This window comes from Siniperca chuatsi, linkage group LG6, assembly GCF_020085105.1.
Source record: "Siniperca chuatsi isolate FFG_IHB_CAS linkage group LG6, ASM2008510v1, whole genome shotgun sequence".
NCBI lineage: Eukaryota > Metazoa > Chordata > Actinopteri > Centrarchiformes > Sinipercidae > Siniperca > Siniperca chuatsi.
Window position 1 is genome coordinate 3,355,155 of NC_058047.1, and position 22,655 is coordinate 3,377,809.

The following is a 22,655-nucleotide window of genomic DNA, read 5'->3' on the forward strand; positions in this document are numbered from 1 at the left end:
GTACAACTCCTGCTGTGTCCTGCTGTTTCAGTCGCTCTCTGTCTCCTCCAGAGGCTTCCTGCCAGCCATGACATCACTGCTGTATGTCCCCTCTCTGCTGTCACACAATGGGCCACGCATACACAAAGAACACAGCAGTGATGTAACTGTTGGACTGTTCAGTCAAGACTTAATTACTAACAAAAGAAATTCTCCAGAGTGAGGTAATTACCCAAGTTCTAATTTTACCATTTCAGATAACACAATGTAGTGATTGTATCACAGCAGCACAAACAAGACGTGACATAAAAAAAAGGTTTGTTGTGCTGTTCTTAAACTTGAACATCTTGTTTTTTAAGCTCTTTAAAAGGGTCAGTTGACCTAAATTACAAACACATTTTAGTGGTTTCCAGAGATGCAGTTTTAGGTGGCGAGTTTTGACATATCCAACCCAATACAATTTATGTGCATGGAATAGGGCTGCGATTATTAGCAAACGACTATTTTCATTATCGGTTAATCTAGAGCTGAAATTATTAGTCGACACACAGAACATTAATATACGCCTATTTTGATAATCCATTAATCGTTGAAGTAATTTTTCAACCAAAAACACTAAAACATTCTCTTGTTCCAGCTTCTCAATTGTAACGATTTGGTGCTTTTCTTTGTCGTATGTGATCGTAAATTGACAATTTGGGGGTTTTAAATGGTTGGTCGGACACAAAAAGATATTTGAAGGTATCAACTTGGGCTTTAAGAGGTGATAGGCATTTTTCACTTTTGGACATTTTATATATCAAACAATAAATGAATTGAGAAAGATAGAGATGGTAGAGCAATTGTTGGTTATTGTCAATGTCAAAGTTAAAAAAATAAATAAAAAAATGCTCATCACAATTACCTAAAACTCAAGGTGACATCTCCAAATAGCTTGTTTTGTCTGACCGCCAATCCAAATAACCAAAAAGATTACATTTACAATGATATAAAATAGAGAGAAGCAGAGCAAATACTCACATTTGCGAAGCTGGAATCAGAAAATGTCTCTTTTGTTTTTCTTGACAAATGATCAATGATTAACAGTTGCTGAAAATGTATTTTCTGTCCCAGTATCAAGAAATTGTTTCAGCTCTAGATAACATTTTGATTTTTGTACTAAAGCACTACAAACAAAACTCCATTGACCTCCACTGTGCTGAGGTGGTGGCAGAAGTTTCAGAAGCAAATATCTCTTTCTTATACTAGATACCAAGAAGGTTACATGAGAAAATGTCTGTTTTGTCATTTGTGTGAACTGTGAACAAAGCCTCTGTTGTTTGTCAAAGATCTTGACAAACAAAATGTAACAGATGGCTGCACAAAGTATCCTTTAAGTGCAAGTATCCTCCACCCCTCCACAAGAAGTCAAAGTCAACATGTTGTGGTTATCTGAAATCTTTCATTTATTATAAAGCAAAAGTAGCTCTTTTGTGCGAGTTGCCGTTCTCAAGAAGTCTGTAACACTGTTCCGAAAACATTCATTGAGCTGGTAATAACTGTAGGCCCCCACACCGTTCAGCATTTACTCACCACTGCAACACCACTGAACTGCACACTTCTGAGAACACAAACCTGGAATATCAGCCTTTTTGAAATAATCATCTTTTCTCTCAGAGAACATTAGTATGCTTCAGTGACTAGGTCACTTTAAAGTCTTAAACTCCTAAGAGTTAGTTTAACAGTTTTACTAACTCCGACAACTGTAAGGCCATGAGCCACGACAAACAGGGGAAATGTCTGCTACAACACAAAAACAAAACATGGTCCATATCTCAAAGTACCATTTAACATAGAATTAATCTCAACAATCTAATAAAAAGCATTCAAAGTGCTTCTTCAAATTAAAGATATAGTAAAAATCAATTACATGTGAAGATTGAATCAACATAAAGTGTTATAAAAATTGCATTGCGTTTCAAGGGGCATAGAGTTAACAGTAGAAAATAAAGTAAAGTAAATAACAGAAACCATAACAAACAGTCTTTCTAGCCCATAAGCATGTTCAGAATCCTCTGAGGTTTTTGGAGGGAGCGGTACAACTTAATGCAGTGCAGAGCATCAAGACCGACAGTCCTGATTCCACATTTCTCCATCCCTGAAACTGAAATCCTGGATGAGAAGCTGACACCAGCTGTTGTGGAGGGGGCGCAGAAGTTAGAGGGGTGTGACAAAATAGTCTGCAGGTTTCTGGTAGCTGTGTGCTTGCTGGCTGTGTGTTTGAATTTGTTCCTGCTGCTGCTGCTGAATGATCTGCCGGACTTCCTCCTCCAGCTCTGGCGGGATGATAAGCTGGTCGTCAGGGTCCGGCTGGGCAGGAGCGTTGAAGTAGCCCCCCTGCTTCCTGACCGGGGCGTCGGCCGCCTCCTCTATGAGGTCCTGGTTCCTTCCTTGGCAGGCCACGGAGCCGTTAGCGCGAGCCCTGCGGCCAAGAGTCCCCGACAGAGCCTCCCTGCTGAGGCAGGGAGAGGAGGGAGGGACAGGGGAAGGAGACGGGGAAGACAAGGGAAGAGGTGAAGGCTCATGATGCGGGGCGACAGCGGGAGGGATGTTTGTGCTTGGTTGAGCATGAGTGTGTGTTTGGGGTGCTGGGCAGTCACGGCGGTGCAGACAGTGGACGTCAGCCTCCACCTCTACGCGGCTGCCGTTAGAGAAGACGCCAGCGATGGGTTCCTCGTCCTCGCTGTCGACCCCGTTGTCAGACAGAGCTCCAGAGAACTGCCTCTGGAAGCTCCCACCTCTACAGGCGGGTCTCCGCACGCCGGCTCGCCCCGGCAGGTTCAGGTGGGACGTCAGGGGCTCGGTCTGAGGCGGCGGCTCCTCTGAGGACGCCGTGGATCCCACTTCGCTGCTCATCTCAGACGTGCTGAACTCGCTGCTCAGCTCGCTCACTGTTCCTGAGGAGGCCGGTGGCAGCGGGCTGCCGCTGTCACCGCTCGCTGAGTAGGGGTGTGTGCTGGTGTGTGCACCCAGGCCGGGGCTGGGGGGTGGAGGTGGCGGCTCGCAGAAACAGCAGCAGTCTTCTGTGATACTGAGCTGGACGATAACAGCGCTGAGGCTGTCAGAGCAGCCGTAGCTCTGAGCCAGAGTCACCAGCTTCTTGGCAGCAGCCAGAGCATCCGGTACACTCCTGACCGCCTCCACTGCCTCGGCGGGAGACAGCATGTCCCACAAGCCCCGGCTGCCCAGGAGAAAGAACTCGTCCTGCGGGGTGAGGGTCACTGTGGAGATGTGGGGTCTGGGGGTCACAGACGGGCACAGGAAGGAGTAACCCATAATTCTGGTGGTGTCAGTTACACCGCTGACTTTGTTATCCTGCAGAGTAGGATACAGGGCAGTTATGTAATTTTCTTCAGACAAAACCTCAAATGTACACATTAGGGCTGTAACTACTGATAATGTTTATCAATCCAACAATTACAGTGCTGAAAAGATTAGTTAACTGACAGAATTTTGGTAATCAGTTAATTGCCTCTTTATTTAGCAAAAATGCCAGTTTGCTGGTTCCAGCTTTTCAAATGTGATCATTTGTAATTTTTTCCCTGTTTTATATAATTTAGATTTAGTATTTTTGAGTTATGTATCATTGGTCAAACAAAAGTGGAAATTTAAAGATGTTACCTTGGGCTCTGGTAACTGTAAAAGTCACTTCTTCCATTATTTTCTGACATTTTATAGACTATTTGATCAATCTATTAATCTGCCGATTACTTGTTTGATTAATTGGTTAAGCGTTTAGTCTATAAAATGTCCAGAAATAGTGAAAATAGTCATTACTTGCAGCCCTAATCTATTAATGAATCTAATCTATTTTTAATCTATTTATTTTAAATTAATCGACTAATTGTTTTGTCTATATAATGTCAAAACATTTTTAAAAATGCTCATCGCAATTCCAAGGTAAACACTTCAAACTGTTTATTTTGTCCAAAACCTAAAGATAATTTGGGCATTTTTGCTTAATAAATGAGGATTCATCTGTAATCAACATTTACTTGCTGTCAATCAGAAAATCTATTAATCAACTCGTCGTTTCAGCACTAGTGCACACAAATCACTAACACAAACACAAGAAACACGAGTGAACAGTTTGTCTTTACCTCGGTGATGATGGCGTTATGCTGCCGGACCCTCTGATACTCTGGCTCGTCTTTCACAGTGTGTGTGGTGGAGAGTTGCATAGCTTTGCCGTCGCGGCACAAAACAGCCTGGCACCTGCCAACATTGGCGGCCTTCAGGGTGAAGCAGCCGCCGTGCTCCCCGGGAGCCATCGGGTCATGTCTGATGTGACATAAAGCTGCTGAGCCGCCCATCCTCTGGCCTGCTGTGCCCAGTTTCCTGCAGGAGAGCAACACAGAAACACTTAGTTCAAGACACACACACACACACACTGCAATGGGCTGTGGAAGTATTCAGGTGTGATTGTTTCACTTCTGTGTGTAAGGAATCATATAAGGCGTGTGCTTACCGTTGCATTGTGAGGAAAGTGTTGGTCATGTAATCTTCCTGCCTCTGGCCCCTTTGAAGCTCCTCTGCTAGCACGTCTCCCATGGTGCACTGCAGCAGGTAAGGCACCTCAACGTTCCTGTCTCCGTCAAAAACTCCATATAGAGCTTCACGAATCCCACAGAAGCTGTCCAAGGCCAGAGCAGCCACACACAGCCTGAGAACAACAACAAGATCAACAAGTTATGTATACGGACAATTCAGCCAAGAAATATAGCCGAGCTAATCATCCTTGCCTTCATCTAAACCTGCCTACTTGAGTTAAGTCTGAATTTTTATGTGTGAATGGTTCAGCCACTGCACATCTGCAACTGGTCCAGACTGCAGCAGCCAAGCCTCCTGACCAACACTAGATGCTAATGTCCAAGGTTAAAAACTAAAACGTAGATCTGCTGACAAAAAGCTTCTAAAGCTTTGCTGTCCAGGCTAAAAACTTTCATGCTTTTACTGTGAAGCTGCAACACCAAGGAGTCAGCTGAGTCAGTGCTTTTGAACAAAACTTTCTAAAAATCATTATTGTATTTTAGTGTTTTTTTTTAATATATTCTGAAAGCACTTTGTACCTGTGGTTTGGAAAAGTACTAAATAATCTAAATAACATTTACTTACTTATTAATTGCGGTCTTATAGACTTTGAGAGATCAATAAAAGACATTAATTCCAAAGGAAAAAATGCCAGTGAGGAGATGGATAGAAACAGAAAGAGAGGGGGGAGGACTGACTTGTTTTTGACTCCAGAGGCCTCTGTGTAGCCGTGGCTCCAGACTGCAGGGGCCCCGTGGCTCTCACTCACACACGGAGCTGAAGGTGATGGATCCACCCTGAAACATCTGATATTACTGCGGAGAGGAGTAAGAAAAGAAAAAAACAAACAGAGTCAGCCGGTTGTTTTCACAAGTCAATGAGTCAAATATATTATATATATATATATATATATATATATATATATATATATATATATATATATATATATATATATATATATATATATATATTCCCATAGATTATAACTGCTGCAGTATCTCTCAGGTTCATACTTGAGGAGCTCCAGGCTCTTGTGGTCCAGGTTGAGGCGAGGATTGCCTGTGAGGTCCAGCTCCTGAAGCTTTGGAGGAAGCGTCTCTGGCAGAGTCACCTCGGTCAGCTCGTTGCAACTCAAGTCAACACACTGAGGAAGCAAAACACACACACACACACACACACACACGGACGGACGGAGACGAAGGGTCAGTTCACAGGAGAGAAACTCTCACCTTGCTTTTCAATTTGATTACAAGACGATTCTAGATGGATCTTGACTTATCTCAGTTTTTGATTTTCATACTTGTTCTTACTATATATGACCACACTCATAACAGCATAATCAAGGATATCCATAATGGAAAAATTCAGATAAATTTACTTTCCACAAATGTATCATTTAAAGTGTAGATTTTGCAGTTTCTGCAAATCAGACCTGATGATTCATTTTGCCCTTTCTCAAAAGGTTCTGTTTGGTATCAACAAAAGCGAGTTGTTTGTCTTCCAACACTAGTTCAAAATGTGATTTCACTTGTTAATTGTGTTGCAGAAATAATATATCATTACATGACACATGTATCCAAGTATGAGTCATGTAATGATAAAAGTTTCCTTTTTCAGGGAAGACATTTTGACATGTCAAAGCAGGAAAAGCACCGGTGTAATTAATAACATTAATGAGTGTCCATTTAGGTGAGCCAGTTTCAGGTTTTGGTATTGTACATGCTGGCTCACTAGGACACTTAATGGAACAGAGCCATTGTTAATGTCAGTAGTTCCACCTGTGCTTTTCTTGCTATGATAAGTCGAAATGTCTGCTGTTAAAAAGGTCTATGTGCATGCTGGCTCACTGTCATGGCTTACTGGGACACTTGAATAGAACGGAGCCATCATTAATGTTAGTAGAGATATCAACAGCTGTACTTTTTCTTCAACGACTAGTCCAAATGTCTACTGTGAAAAAGGAGTATTTGATGTGTCCAAAATGTGGAAACAGTTCATCACTGCAGGTCTGTTAATGTGAGACGACCTGCACGTGATATCTTAATGCTACACATTGCAGCTGTTACGAGTTTATATTAGATAGTTGATATTAAATGTTTAGCTACTGTTTTGCAATGGGCTTCATGTGGCAAAAATGTTTTATTCATTTCAAAATTCTGACTGAAGAGTTTTGTGCACTCTTTTTCACACACACTCATGCGCAGCCAGGACTCTGGAACCGTCATTTGGGTTCAGAGAAAGGCAGAGATTAGGGAGTTACTAGGAGATTACAAAGGATTTCCTGATCTGGCCCAACCCAATAAAGATGAGCACAGAGGTAGACAGATGGATAAAAAGGGACAGAAGGTGCACGGGTTTTGTCATTAGAGTGGAATGATGCTGATTTTCATCCTTCATTTCAAGAGTGTGTGGGGATGTTTTGTGTGGATGTGTGCCTAGAAGAAAGAAAATATATACATTTACACTTTCAAGCTCCAGAGGACCATCACAGCTAAATGAATGAAAGGAAATGGTGCCTAAAATACCTGCGTATATCAGACTAACCTTGATCTCAGGCAGCTGGAGAACCTCGGGAAACGCGTTGATGCAGTTGGAATGGGCGGAGAGTGTGTGCATACGCTGACAGTTGAGGATGGTGGTGGGCACAGCCCTCAGTTTGTTGCCGCTCAGGTCCAGCTCCTCCAGCTGCTCCAGTCGTGCCAGTTTACTGCAGGAGGTGGAGGTGCGGTTATATCAGAGCGCTGGCACTGCAAACTTTATTTTTAGGAACCACATTTATCAAACTCATCTCTCTTGTGACCTTAACCTGATTCTGAAGCAAGGATGTTTTATTATATTTTAGACTGGGTGATAACATAAAACGTACCATGTTTCTAGGATTAGGACAGCTCATAAAAGCAAAGGAATGTGAGTTAAATGTAAGCTTGGGTGGGCCTACAAGCCTACAATTAGGTGAATAACATTGGGTGATGTTCTGCAACCTAACACAGCCAGAACTACACTTTAATACAAAAACGCTTCTGAGGGTGACAGTGTGTCTGAGCAGTATGCTTTCTGTTTCTTATTTTAATTTGTCGTTCAATGTAGCACAATTCAAGGTATACATTTGATTGATTTACTCTTTTGCAAGCTCACCTGGCAGTGAAGGTCTGTAGCTGGTTGTAGGCGAGGTGAAGCACCCTGAGGTGGCCGTGTCCAGTCAGCAGAGGGACGCACTTGTCGGACAGGCTGTTATTGGTCACATAGAGCTCCTCCAGGCTGCTGGAGCTGTCCTCTGATAGGCTGGCCGCAGGGAGGTTCTCCAGCGTATTGGCCGACACATTTAGGTATCGCAAGCTGTGATGAAATCCCAGCAGAGAATACAAACTTAGTACTTGAACAAATTACTTGACAAAAAATAAAACTGACAGATGGAAAGGGGAAGAAAATACATAGATAGGTGGAAAAAAAGATGTGAAAAACACAATGTAATAGCCATGGAAAGAACAAACAGGGAAAGAAAAAGAAAGGAAGAAAATGGATGTTGTGTTGTTGTGTGCACCTCTGTGCTTTGATGAACAGGTTGTGTGGGAGCTCAGTCAGATGGTTGTGTTGGAGGTCCAGGACCTCTAGCAGTGATCTCTCCAGCCTCTCAGCCAGCCGATACACTTCGTTCCAGCCTGCCAGCAGTTTTCTCAGGCTCCCACTGGACATCAGCCTACAACACACCAACAACATGGCAAGCTCAGTCTCTCTGTGTGTACTGTAAATCTGTCATTGTGAACTGAGCCTGATGAGGACACAGAACAGTATTTTGTGTACCCCTCTGTTACAGTGACTCCATTTTCTACTGAGGTACAATAAGTTCACCTAATGTTGAATTAACTGTTGAATCATGACTGGCTAGAAGGAGAAGAAATGGATAAGGGCTTGACCATGAGTTGGAATTACATTTGTATTTCATGTAGCCTGTAGTTGGACACAATGACCACTATCATCATGCGTGTATGGCCCCCAAAAAGCTACGATCAAATTGTCTATGAAGGCAATCGTACATGTTTTTGGTTGTGGCTGTAAACAGACTGACAATAGCACTGCATTGGTGTGGGCGTGTTGCTACAGGTACCAATGAAACCTTTTGGAATATTACGTCTATGAGTTTAAAGACTTACCAGCACTATTACTATCCTGTGTATCTGTATGTACAGTGTTTGCAATGTACTTGTAAACAACAGTCTACACTAAAATGATCCTGCATCTTAAAACAATGTTGCACATTATAAACTTTTTTCTTCAGTTTTTCTCCATTTTTGACAAGTTGAAATATAGTATCTTAGAAAGAAGAGAAACGAAGTTGAATTGAACTGAATTCAATCAGTGCATTTCTGCTTAATGTTGCTGTAAAAATGAGCCAAGTTAAACTTTTCTGCCAAACAACGTGTGTGTTTTTGTTTTTTGCCAGTACATCAGTACTCCCACTGTACCAACGCAGTGATCTCTTTGAAAAGAACGAGGAGGCTGCATTTTTTGACACAGTGTTAATGTCAGTCTGACAGCAGGCTAAGAAAGAACTTTAGCTTCAAGAAGGCATACCTTCTTCAAGCTTGATGTGTCTGATCGCCAGCTTTGTGTTTGATGCCTTTTAGAAATCTTTAATTATGTGCTATATGAGCCTTTAAACTGTTTTAAACTTTTACATCCAATCAGCTACCCACCTGCCCTTCGGCATTTTAAGAACCTCTTTCTACACAGTTTGTCAAAAAATGCGTCTATGCGGCAGGCGTTTGTGAGTTTGTGTGATGCTCACCTTATAGGCAGCTCTGTAACAGAATTATGGTTGATGTCCAACACTTCCAGCCTGCTGCTCTCACACACCCACTCAGGGACACATTCCAGCTTGTTCCTTTAATAAAACATAGAATACAGTCAGCACCCAGCTTAGAACAAGCACACAGCCTTTTTTCCCCACACAGTAAATAGGACAGTTAAGTATTCATAGAGTCTTCATACCAGGACAAATCCAGAACAGTCAGATTCTCTGGCACCGGCTGCACCTCCAGCAGCTTCAGCTCTACAAGTACAAAAACAACATGCATAATTCTTTATAGTCTGAGTGCGAATGTATAAATAGTGCAAGACATTTTTTAAGACTTTTTAAGATCTATAGAACACAACACATAATAAATGTTAGTACCGTTGTGCGCAGCGTGCAGGCTCTTGAGGGCGTGGCCACTGACTCTGAGGAGGGAAAGAGTGTTTCTGTCACAGCGGAGTAGCTCCAGCCTAGACAGAGGCCTGACATCCAGCTCCTGTAAACCAGTGTCCCTCAGGTCGAGCTGGACGATGTGGACCAGCTGCTCTGAGTCTCCCACTGTCACCTTTTGAAGCTGGTTCAGCCTGTATAAGAGAGAACATGAACATAAGGAAAGAGAGTAGAAAGAGAGTAAAAACGTCTCTTTACTTATCAATTAATTAATTTCATTTTAGCTCTAATTTCAACACTCGTTGCTTTGGCTGAAAAAATTAAATAAAAGGCTAAATTGAACTTAATTATTTGGTGTTAAACCCACGGGACAAAAAGAGCAAAACAGGCAGGGATGTAGAAATACAGAGCACATTTTTTCTGCAGCACCTTGGGAAGTGTTAGATTTCAGATGAGCTTTGTTCCAGTATTGCGTCTAAAAATGTCAGAGTCTGTAGGAATATGTTTACCTGAGATCTATGTGGCGAGCAGGCAGCCACTGCAGTCCGGTTATATCCAGGACAGAGAGCTGGTTCCCTGCCAGACAGAGTCTCTCCATGCCTCTGAGCTTCTCCAGGACGGGGGACACACAGCTAAAACAGTTGAAGGACAAGCCGAGGTAGGTCAGGCTCTCCAGAGAGCCCAGCTCCACAGGCAGAGAACTCAGAAAGTTACCATCCAGGAGAAGAGTCTGCAGGCTGAACACAACAACAAGAGAAGAGGGGAGGGGATTTTGAAGCTCAGAGTGATGTACCTCAAAATAATCTTAATCTGCATTTATGTTTTAAAAATATCCATGAAACTCACAACTAAAGTGACTTTATGTGGGAAAAGTATGCCTTTATTCTTCAATGTCAAACTGAAAATAAAAATCACTTTTGCTAAGAAATCAGTATATATATCCTTAGTGTTTGTATTGACTTTAGTACTTGGTCAAAACTGTAATTACCAAAAAGAAGAAATTTAGGTTCCTACATTAGTGTCCAGTGGGCGTAAATTTTTGGTTCAGACTGACAAAGTCGGTACTGTAATTTGATTGGTCCAACATCTGCGTGGGCGGGCACTAAAAATAATTTGTAATGGTACTTAAATTTCAGCAGCCACACAGACGTTGTTAGCCGTTGCTTAGCCCCATCTGCAATTTCAGCCCTCCCGTTATTACTCCATTATTCCGTATATTACTCGCTGCGATTCGAATCACAGGATAAGGTACAGAGTGCTGACGTTACAGGACTACTCGCTGTGAGTTTTGACAGTTCTGTCATTAGCCGTCACAACAACTGGACCTACAAAGAGAGACAGCTAATGCTAGCTAGACAACCTCCTTTCTATAATGCAGGATGATCACAGGACTGAATGTGCAGGTGCTGCCGAAGACTCAGCAGGTGTTGAAATAACATGAATTAAAAAAAACCCATCTTGTATCAAACGTTCTTTGGAAACATCCACCAACAGGCTCAAAGCTTTGATGCCGGTTCCACAAATACATCCAAAAACAGTTTTATCCTCTTGGATGATGGAAAATAGCTGCGGTATTATTAGTTTATATTTCTTTACACAACAAGTGTTGTGTAAAGAATTTCAGTTCAACTTTAAAAATCCTATTACAAAAACATGTCTGAAGATGGACTTATCTACATCATGTGCGTTTGCAATTGACTCACCAACATCACATATTCATACAAGCAAAAGCAAGAGTACAGACCAAACAGCAACCTCTGGGGCTGAAAAATGAAGCCAACGCAAAGTGCCAAAACTGCAGTTCCTTGAATGGACGTTTAAATTATATTAAGGCTTAAAGTTATGCATAATTAAGGGTGTGGCCGCTTTGAGTGACAGGTGGGTGCCCTATCAGGTGGCATGCCGCTAGGTGGTTCAGCAACCAGGCTTCATTCAGCCCGCCTCAGCTCCACCTCTTTGCCCATTACTGGATTAGCCGGAGTCAGGGACTGCCAAGATGGTGACGGCCGGAGCCACCACACTGAGCTTCACAACAGCTCTTCAGAAACCTATGGGTGACGTCACGGACACTACGTCCATTTTTTTATACAGTCTATGGTACAGACATTCACACGCACACACAATTTGCTGGTGGACATGATAACTGAGCGCTTGACCCCAAATTCCCTGTAATGCAGGGATAGCATCAGCATGACTCTGCACTCTGATCACCTGGACAAACCCTCTGCGCTGTCAGGACAGAAGTCTGGTGTACAGCCAGTTGTTCACTTAATACAGAGAGGAATTAATCTGCACTGATGGAACCACAATGAAAACAACTCCTGTCTGATGTCAGCAAAGTACAGGTCACTGAGGATACATTCTGCTCTCGGGCAAATACCTGGCAAATGATTATCATCGTTATCATTAATAGCTGCCCCCCAGAGGTCATCATTTTATTTCAGCCCACTTACTTGTGCATGGTTCCTACTTCTGCAGGCAGAGACAGGAGACGATTTCCAGACAAGTTTAGCTCCGTAAGCGAGGAGATGTCACACAAGGCGAGAGGAAACTCTGACAGAGCGTTATTTGACAGACTGAGGCTTCTTAGTTTACAAAACCTAGAGAGAGTTAGAGAGAGAAAGAGGGAGAGAGAGGGAGGGAGGGACAGGAAGAAAAGGGCAGACAGAGAGGGACAAAGATATTAATCTTTCAGTGCTACAATCAGACTTAGAGCTTCAATTCAGAAGAAGGCCAAACAAAAACAAACAATGTGCAAACTTTTTTAGTTACATAACACCTCTCTTATAAACAAGGAGATTTACAGGAGAGGAAGCCTGCACAGGGTCTCAAGGATACATCACCATAATGTTTTCACCATAACAGTTCAGCATGTGGTTCAGGTAGGAGCTTGTGTGTTTATGTGTGTGTGTGTCTGTGTCTTCCCTGGCTTTCCAAGCCTAACCTAATCCAGTTCACAGAGGGGTCAGGGTTAAAGACTGAGCCGGACCCACATCCTTCCGAGGGAAAGTCACAGCCACACCGGGAAGTGTGTGTTTATGGAGGAACAATGGCTGTTTATATACAGTATATGTATTCATTTCCATCAAGTAAAAGTCTGTCAGGCTTTAACATAATGTTCTCTTGACATAAAGTGGCTGAAACGAAGCCAAAATCAAAAGAGACAGAAAGCAACAATAAATTGATCCAACTAACAAGTATTGTGTGTGTATCCAAGCCCAATATATCTTCTTCCTCTGTGCCACAGAGCTCCATTGATGTAAAAAAAAAAAAAAAAAAAACTATTAAAAACACATCATTGAGCTACACTGTTGCATTGGGTGACATGTTCCTTCATTACCATGAACACACACACTGTAGTTTATTTTGAATCAATCCCACATACACCATCCTGCTGCCCCAAATACTCACTAGAGAACCAAATGTGGATTAATCCACTGCTGAAAATAGTCCCCAATAAATATGCCACTTTCTCCTGTTTGAGTAATGTTTGCTAAAATCTACAGTGACCAGCTATATAAGAAATTACTGAGCTGCTTTTTTTTTATTAAAATCAAAGTATATATGTATGATCTGTGTTTAAAGATTTACATCTTCATAGGAACCAATGGGCTTGGGGTTGAGAGCCACAGACAGGGTAGGGAAGTCAAAGACTATTGAGAAACGGACAAACACATTGGTCTTTTCATGGGATTTGTTATAAATAAGAAAAATGTAAAATATTGCCAGCCTTATGCTTTAATGTTTAAAAATTATACTGCCCATCTTAATTGTAGGGTTGGCTCCTGGTTAAAAAAACGTAAGCATTATTTTTTTTGTAATTATGTATTTTGACTTGTCCCATAGCAGATGATGAAAATAAGTGAAAATCTGCACAGACCCACAGACAGGGAAAAGCCCTCAGTCCCAGAGGTCAGGTGACTGGATGTCAAATCTCTCATCATCAGTGTAGCTCTCTTTCAATCATCCAAACCACAGATCCGCCCACACACACACGTCATCTGTACTTTGATCTAAGCTGCTTCCTCTTTAGACCATATGGTAGCAAGACAGTAAAAACCTGAGGGGCATTCCACATCCAAGAGAAAATAACAAAGAGGAAAATGCTTTTCATTTGTTAGTTTCTCCTGTTGCCTTGTTCGTAAGCACACAGGCTGGTAGTAGACTCTGTCTCAGTGAAGTGTTTGCAGAAGTGTTGGTGACAGACCCTCACCTGGTGAGTGCTGGAACACCTTTGTGCAGCGAAATAAAGTTGTTTTTGAGGTTGAGGTGAGTGAGGTCCTGGCTGTAAAAGAGCTGAGCAGGCAGCTCCTCCAGGCTGCAGCACGACAGGTCGACTGAGTTCACCCTCTGGGATGCAATCTGACAAAGAGGGACGGATAGACAGGACACCATGATGAGCAACTCGTGACAAAGAGGCAGTAAAATCCTGCCATAGTCATCATGATAAATCAACCTTGAATTTAATGTGACAATAAAAAAATGTAATTATGGAAGCAAAGAGTGTTACCATGGACACAAATACATACATATAACACTTTAAGTACCTTTGAGGCCGTCCTGTGCCAGCGGAGGTGCTCTGTGTAGGAGTTGTAGCTGATGTAGTAGGTCTGACTCTGAGGACCAGCTGAGCTGAAAGCCAGACAGTGGCTGTGTCTCTTCACTTCCTCCACCTGCAGCAGAGAACATATTTTAGTTTACTTGCATCTTTTCTTTAAACAAATCTTCCTATGTCTAGCCTACTTAATGGCTGAAATTCCATTTCTGTTTTTCCAAAAGTATATCAGATTATCCAGAAATGCATGTTTTTATCTCTTTTGGAAATGACTGATATAGCACAAATCAATCTTTTTCTGCTGGGCAAGGATACATTCTAACTTTGAGAATGCACACACACCGATGTGCAGATGAGTGTGACTTTTAATTCCAGTCCATCCAAAATGAAAACACGTAGTACAACTTACCAAATATACCATGATTTATCCACCAAACATTTTCAGCTATCTTGCCTTCATCAGAGTGTCTGAGGTTGTTTCTAGTCTCCGTTCATGATCAATGTGTCTTATAGATCACCATTGAGTTGTACGGTGTGTTTTAAAAACAAAGATGGATTCTACAAATGCATTTCAGTGCTACCCTGAACCCTGCACGTCTGTTCTAACTGATCAAAAACAGTCTCAAATTTAGTCAGCATTTTTACTGTTGTCCTTAGCAAGTCCTTAGGGACATTACCAAAGAGAACGGACTTGCAGCGATAAACGACTGATAGTGTTTTACTCTACAATTATCCTGAGGACAGGAAACAACCAAAGGCGGTGGGCAATAAGGACCAAGTGAGCATTGTCATTATTGATGTTTCAATATTCCTTGAGTGTTCAAAATGTCATTATAAAAACTAAACTCTTGCTCATCTTACGAGTTTTTTTTTGGCTTATTTAATGTTTTACTAGAACAAAATACTATGATTTTCTTAACAGAATAGTTCTACATTTTGGGAAATACGTTAAATATCTGCTTTCTTGCTGAGAGTTAGATGAGAAGATTGATACCATTCTCATGTCTGAACAATAAATATTTAGCTAGAGCCAGGAGATGGTTAGCCTAGCTTAGAGTAAGGACTGGAAACAGGGGGACACAGCTAGCCTGGCTCTGTCCAAAGTTAAAAAATATGAACACGTGCACCTCTGAAGCTCTCTGATTAACAAACTGAAGCGTAAAAATGACAAGTCGTATCTTTTTTTAACAGAGTTGCGTGTTGGAACTATTTCATGGCCAGGAGCAGTGACTTCCAGGACCCTTGTCACCACCCTGAGTCCAGGAAGTCACTGTGCCCAGTATGGAAGAAATCGTCCAGTACATAACTCACTATAAAATAATAAATTGTTAATTGTACATTACAGTATTTGTACAGATTACACAAACAAGATACAACATGTTAATTAGTGAGCTTTAGAGGTGCTGGTTTTATAACCTTTGGACAGAACCAGGTTTGCGGTTTCCCCCTGTTCCAAGTGTTTATGCTAAGATAACCGTCTCAAGGAAGACTAGTCGTTAGCTGGGAATAGTGTGGCAGCAGGAGAGGAAGAATAACCTGGCATTACAACCTCTGAGCTACAAAACAAAAATGTTTTGTGCCACTGCTCTAAACCACAGAGATGAATGCTGTCCCTTTAAGGCTGATAAACATGTACCAAGCCAGAATACTAATCAAACAAGTTAAAGACATGAAAGCATTTCAGAAAGTACCTTTCCTCCAATGAGAGGGAGGATGTGCATCTTGCCGGTGTGGGCGTGTTTCACAGATGAGACAATGAGGCAGGTTCCACTCAGCGTGACCTGACGCTTCGACCAGCGGTTCACCGGCAGCGCCAGCTTCCCTTTCCGCACGTTGAACACCCCAGAAAGCTGCACGCGCTCAGAACCACCCACACTTCGAGGCTTACCTGGAGAGAGAGAAGGAACCTCGTTATATGAGACTAAATGAGATTGCTGATGATCATGAGTGTAGTGATCATTATACACACTGACTGTATTTTTCATAATGGACTTTTTGCAACATGTTATTTTTAGCTGCCTGGGATTTTGTGAATCAACTCTCACACTTTTCAGAAAGCGAGAACAACAGAGAGCTATGTGGTTATGTAAGTGATGAGCAGTCACTCAGGCGTGGTTTGTTACATTAACTTGTTGCTGGCACAAAAAGCAGCCACAGTTTAGTTACAGCCACAGGGCGAAGCGGGGGACTGACCAGAAAAAACAGACATGGTGTTCCCCTGCATTAACCCGTGTGTTTAAACCCAGTGAAACCAACTATGAACTGACTGATAATGTAGATTCTCTTTTGAAACTGTGTTTTTCGGTCTGGGTGTTTTATTCTCTGCTCTGGTGATCACACACACCAGAGAACAAGAGAAAGGGAGACACGTGAAGAGTCTGAGCCACTGAGAGGCCTGTAATCAGATTAGCTGGTTATGTAATGTCTTATAACACAACCACCTAGATCCTCACTGTTGCCTCCTCCAGTGACTTAGACAAAACGTCACTTCGGTTTCACTGGGACTAACCAACTCCCGAGTAGGGCTGGGTATCAAACCTCAATACTTTTATGTAAAGCAGTCAAGTACCGAAGGCTGGCACTGAATGCTTCGTCAGATTCAGTGTCTTGTTCACTTATTCTTTGATCAGATTCAGCTCCACATAAAAAAAAAAAACAACCTGAAACTCAGGTATTGTTTTAGCAATAGTGTAAAAGATATTGAAATGATACCAGCCCTACTCTTGAGTCAAGTGGAGTTTAAATTTTTATAGAGGTTTGATGACCCAACCCATCAGAATCAGAATCAGAAATACTTTATTGATCCCCGAAGGGAAACTCTTTGTTACAGCAGCTCGCCTTTACGTCAGTGCACACAGGAGAAAGTACTAGCAAACAATATAATACACTACAAAACACTATAAAAACAGGTCAGAAAATAAATTAAGTACCAGGTGGGTATAAGTATAAGATAAAATAAGTGTGAAGTACCAAGTGGGTTTACCGGTTGATGATGATAATACGGTGTAATAATACAATGTAATAAAATAAGTAATAAGTAATAAGCAGTGGTGCATGTACTGTCGAGTTAAGTGTAGCTTATTGAGATTATTAAGATATTGCACAGCAGTAATGGAGGTATATTATTTCAATGTCAATAAATAGGAAAAACTAACATGGGTAGTTGATTTTATTTCTATATTTACCAGGATCTAAATATTGAGATTAAAAATCTCTTTTACAACAAAGCCTATACCAAAATGGGAGCAGAGTTATGTTACAAAGACAGATCCAACACACAGAAAAGTCAGAAAAAGAGGGAAAGCTTAAAAGCAAGCCACAAAAGCACACGGTTTCCTGAACAAACATTCATTATGCTTGCACTTTGGGTGACTGCCATCCATAATTCCAGAGCTTTTTGTAGTTCATTTCAAGATGAAGGATCTGCCCACATGAAAACTCCCTTTTTGAGTTCTGTACGTACCCTCAGTTCAAACAGGAACAGGGAGTCCTGACAGTGCAGACACTGATGATGTAAGTAAATAAAGATGAAAAGCCACCGGAGAACAATTCATAATAAACTTAGATCTGGTGGTTATAAACACAATCAAGTGTCACGATTCAAATTTAGTCAAAGCCTCAACATAGACAGTGTGTCAATACGTTGTGTATTTTCATACATTATTGACTTGTAATTCAACAATCAGTCGGTGACATCATATGGTGTCTCATACCACAAATGCCCAAAGCTTATGATTAGATAAATGTGACGTAAACTAACAATACAACCGATGGAGCAAATCAATCTGATTCTTTCAAATGGACCCCTTTTTAAACTAAACAATAATGTGGAATGCGTATTGTGTGGGTCCACCCTTCCTTGGCGGAGCAGGCAAGACGTAGTGTGTTAATATATACACGCATACATGCCCTTTCCTTCCATCTATTTCTCTGAATGGAGAACATCCTGTCTCTCATCAAGCTGAAAATAGCCATTTCCTGTTCATGCTACAGCAAAATGTTTTGGTGCAAATTGTCCCTGACAAGCCCGGTGTCCCTAAGTGCACCAAGTGTCTGTCGTTTCTATCCATCTTATTAGCAGCAGTTACAAGACTTTGCTTGAAGCTGTATTTTGCATTTCAGCTGAAGCAGCATCACAGAGCTGTGCAGCTGGCGTGGTGCTGTGACGGTCACAACACGAGGACAAAATAAGAAGTTTGCCTTCACAGCCTGCAGGTATTTAGTGGGTTTTAGGCACAAATATCAGACAAGTTTGTTGGGCGAGTGTTTAACCTTGTAAAGTGAAGCAGTGACCCCTGGGTACTGCAGTTCTGTGGTGAAGAGAAGTCTGCTGCTGCAACTGTCTCAGAGAGATCCGAAACACTGAGGAGGTGAAATCTGAGTTCCACTAAGGTCACTTCTCTCTTACTGTCAGCACAGTGTGTGTGTGTGTGTGTGTGAGCGAGACAGAGCGAGCGAGCGAGCGAGAAACAGAACACTTGGCGATGTGCGTTTTGCCACAGGGATTATGCTGAGTCAAACTCCTTTAGCTCGACTCTGAACATCAACATTAACAAACAATTCACACTGTACACAGCGAGAGGACAGGACACTTCGTCAGGCAGGCCTATAAAACTTTTTCACAAATAACAGTCTGAAAAGAAATAAATCACTCAACAAGGGGTTGTGAGTTGACTTTGCTTCGTTTTTAAAGGCTCACAAGCCAAAAAAGTTGGAAACACTGTTTTACAGTGGCTGACTTGTGGTAAATTATTCCAAATTAACTTGAAATCTCTCATTTTGGCAACATCATGAATTTTGTAGTCACTTCATATCATCACAGCACGTCTCCTCTGTAATTGTCTCTGTCATGCCAGCCTTTCACTGCTTGTTTCGTGGCTGTGTGTTTGTCTGCAGTAGCTGGAAGGGCCCCTGCTTTCAGCAGCCTAACTCTACGTCATGCTTTGTTCCTCTGTCATGTTACTGTGGGAGCCAAGAGTGGGGGCTGTAGGGGAAGGCAGGGGAATTTGCCCATCTCTCTGAGTTACATTTTCAGGGTAGAGGAAAGCCTGATTTGTACTATGTCTTGATTATATCTCTAGGTTACTGGTATGTGTAGTAATAGTATGTCTAATGGTGTATATTCTTGTTGTATAAAATAAAAATAACAAAAGGAAGACGAAAAGAAGAGTTCTTGAATGCTTTTGAAAGAAGACTTAAGAGGGACACAATAGGATTGAGAATGTACTTAGCATATGAATTAAGATTTAATTTTAGTAAAAATTATTTTCTGTTTCTTCCTCCATCATCACACCACGACTCTTAATCCCCACTGTCTTTGCTGATGTGTAAAAAACAAGGTCAAAAACAATATGCAGTTGTGCTAATCCCATAAGAGATCACGGCTGTTTTTCCATCCTCTTACCCTGCTTGTCAGCAAAACAGGATCTTTATCAATAACAACAACAATAACATCAACGGCAGCAGCAGAAGAAGAAAAACAGAATCCATAATGCCTCATGATTTTGGTGACAGGTGTGGCGAAAGAGCACACCTGTTACCTCCAGATGTGTCTCCCTACAGGCCTACACACAGAGGGGTTGGGTGGGTTTACAGGCCAAACACTGGGTATTGTCCCACCAGGACAATTGAATACTCTTGTTTAACAGTCCGACTGACCAAACACAATAACAGCGCTCACAGTACACTGAGAAAGGATGAACAATGAATGAGCAGAGACAAGCCGAGCACAACTAAAGTGGCATGGTGTAACTAGCAGCTAGTGGCTCTCTGACAGCTACAGTACTGTATAATTGGAAAAGAATGATAATGAAACTCGTAAAAATGTCAGGACATACAATACTTGCCTGTAGAGCTTTCTTTAGGAATAAATCATCATTAACTTCTAGAAAATGGTTTGAATTGACTTTTTTTTTTTTTTTTACAACTTAAACAAAGTACTCACCAAAGTAGAAGCGTATCAGACAGCCAATTTCTGGATTCATCCCCTCCCCCTGCACCCTCCATGGATCTTCAAACCCAAGATTAGTGAGGTACTCATTTAATATCTGCAGAGGCCTCTCATCATCTCCCAGCCGCTGCACAGCTCCACCGTGCAGCTGGACGAAGAGAGCCGGGGTCGGACTAGTATTGATGGGCTCCGGCCATCCTCTGCTGCCCCCGGGGATCTCCAGGTCAGGCTGGACAGATGCTTGGCTGGTCAGGGGCTGAGTCTGAGAGCTGCTGGAGCATTTAGAGGGAGGTTTGATTAATTTGGGGATATCTACGTTATCACCAGCTCCAGCTTCAGTGTCATCTAGGGTGGTTGTCACTTGGCTGGAAGCACTGCAGGGGTCTGTGGTAGGCAGGTCCGCTTGCTGGTCTGCAGCAGAGTTGCCCGTTGAATGTGTTGGAGAAGAGGTGAGCTCTACTTCATCTGAGGAGCTTTCAAACGGGTCAGGTCCCTCTGTGGCACTGTCACAGTTTGGGCTCAACACTGAAGAGTCTGTGCCCAAACCCAGCCCATCACTGAGCGAGTCCCGGAGCTCTGTGCTTCTGGGTCCACCTGGGCTGAAGTCCTCACAGGTGCTGCTCTCCATATCTGAACCAGAGTAGACTCCATAACAGTCTGCCACACTCAGGCTCAGATCCATCCCAATGTGATTCAGACAGACCTCAGATGAAGAGTTACTGGCGGTTTTATCATCCAACAAGTTAGAAGACAGTTTAGTATCAGGGTAATACTGTTTTGAGTGTTCATTCTCCTCTGCTTTGAGGTTTTTGACATCCACACTGTCATGAAGACTTTCGATTTCATCAGCCTGTCCATTACTATCTTTACAATTATCATTTAAGTCAACTAAAGCAGTGGTTTTGCAGTTAATTCTCAACACAGCCCCAGCTTTGCTCCCTTCCAGCTTACTGGCTACCTCCTTAGCAGTGGTGTCCACTGTGCAGAGCACCGGCCGCGGGTAGGAGGGCGTGAGCCAGTCGTGGACGTGAATGCAGCCCCGCCGGAGGTCCGATCTCACCCATGTCTTATCCGAGGCCTGAAGCTGCTTTGACTGCTTCTGTCGAAGAAAGGTCCTCCTGTCCAGGCTGAGGGTGCTCAACGGCGAGGCTGACGGAGCGGGACTTGCCTCCGCAGAGGACACGCCGGGCGAGCTGCTGGTCGGCGGAGCTCCCAGCGACAAATTCCTCTTATGTCTCTGCCGTCTCCTGCTCAGCAAAGAGTTGACAGAAGTGGTGCTGTTGACTGCTGTCAGACTGTAAATGTTGGCTGTTTTCACGGCAGGCATGTTTATATTTTTGGCCGCACCGCCGATAGCGTTGGCAACTTGGTTTTGATAGATCCCGTTCCTTATCGCAATCTGAAGAAGGGAGGTGGCTGCAAGTCCCTTGCCGAAGAGTTTCGCCTCCGCGCCCCCACCGTCATCATCCCCGATGGAGGGTCTCTTTCCCGCTGACAGCGGTGTTAATCCACTTGGCTTCACGGAATTACTCTCACAGCCAGAATCAAGTATCCCCTGTGGTGTTGATGAAGTTGAAAGAGCTCCAGACTCGTTTTCCTTCACACTTTCCATCCTGTTAGCTAGCAACAGCGGCGTTAGTTAGTTAGCAAGAACAGCCTGCAGGTGGATGCTAGCATGCGTTAGCATACAGCCGTTAGCTCGCTCTAGTTACTGGCTAGTTTCTCCTGGCAAATGTGTACGGCTCAACGTTAGCTTAGCATGCTAAGGTACTGCGCGGTTCGTCCAAAGAGTTATTCCGCTACATCATCCCATTTCATAATACGCCCGTTAGCTCGCTCACATGAGCTAACCGGTTGGTCGAGGTGAGAAAATGCTTTTCTAGTTGGTCGCCATGGGAGATAGCGCGAGTACTAGGCGCGACTGCTGCTGTACGGACCAGATGAGAGTGACGGTGGGCGGTACACGGTGGCCAGGGCGGGGTCTCATTGGATATGAATTATGACACCTTCATGTGCCACCCAAAAGCTCGGAATCTGTAAAGATTTGTACATTGCGGGGGATCCGGCTTCTCAACGCGGGTAAAATAACCAATGTTGGATTTAGAGAGCAAGAAAGCCAACGGTAAATGTTGAATTGAGTTATTGCTGAGTATTGTATGGTTTTTGCTCATTTTGCTCATGTCTTTTTGCTCTAAGCCGCTGTAACGGTAAAATTTCCCGCTGGGATTAATAAAGTAGTCTATCTATCTATCTATCTATCTATCTATCTATCTATCTATCTATTAAATCTAATAAATGGGTTTGCATTATCCATCAGATCTGCGATTCGTGACTGATGAAGGGCTTGACTGCCACAAAAGCTTCCCCCCAAACTGAAATACAACAAATTGCCTACATATAAATATGAATTGGATCAGACT

At 42.7% G+C, this 22,655-nt stretch overlaps 1 protein-coding gene across 1 annotated transcript; it reads right to left on the bottom strand.

Moving 5' to 3' along the window:
• Positions 1–1,400: 1,400 nt before the first annotated feature.
• Positions 1,401–22,201, bottom strand: LOC122878067 (PH domain leucine-rich repeat-containing protein phosphatase 1-like). The gene is made up of 17 exons (XM_044200393.1): positions 20,230–22,201; positions 15,977–16,173; positions 14,278–14,403; positions 13,944–14,092; positions 12,184–12,330; positions 10,240–10,467; positions 9,722–9,924; positions 9,538–9,598; positions 9,335–9,430; positions 8,090–8,245; positions 7,684–7,884; positions 7,093–7,255; positions 5,562–5,692; positions 5,247–5,363; positions 4,487–4,681; positions 4,119–4,356; positions 1,401–3,333 (listed from the first exon to the last, which is right to left on the bottom strand). Exons 1-17 carry the CDS (start codon positions 21,845–21,847, stop codon positions 2,176–2,178), a joined length of 5,184 nt encoding a protein of 1,727 aa, XP_044056328.1. The 5' UTR covers positions 21,848–22,201; the 3' UTR covers positions 1,401–2,175.
• Positions 22,202–22,655: the final 454 nt, after the last annotated feature.

What these genes read in the sequence shown, in the direction of transcription:
- LOC122878067 (XM_044200393.1), bottom strand. Translation starts at nt 21,847, where the DNA reads ATGGAAAGTGTGAAGGAAAACGAGTCTGGAGCTCTTTCAACTTCATCA. An exon ending in TCCCTCTCATTGGAGGAAAG is followed by an intron (nt 14,404 to 15,976) that starts GTACTTTCTGAA and finishes TCTCTGCTGCAG; the next exon opens with GTGGAGGAAGTGAAGAGACA. An exon ending in ATAACGCCATCATCACCGAG is followed by an intron (nt 3,334 to 4,118) that starts GTAAAGACAAAC and finishes CCTACTCTGCAG; the next exon opens with GATAACAAAGTCAGCGGTGT.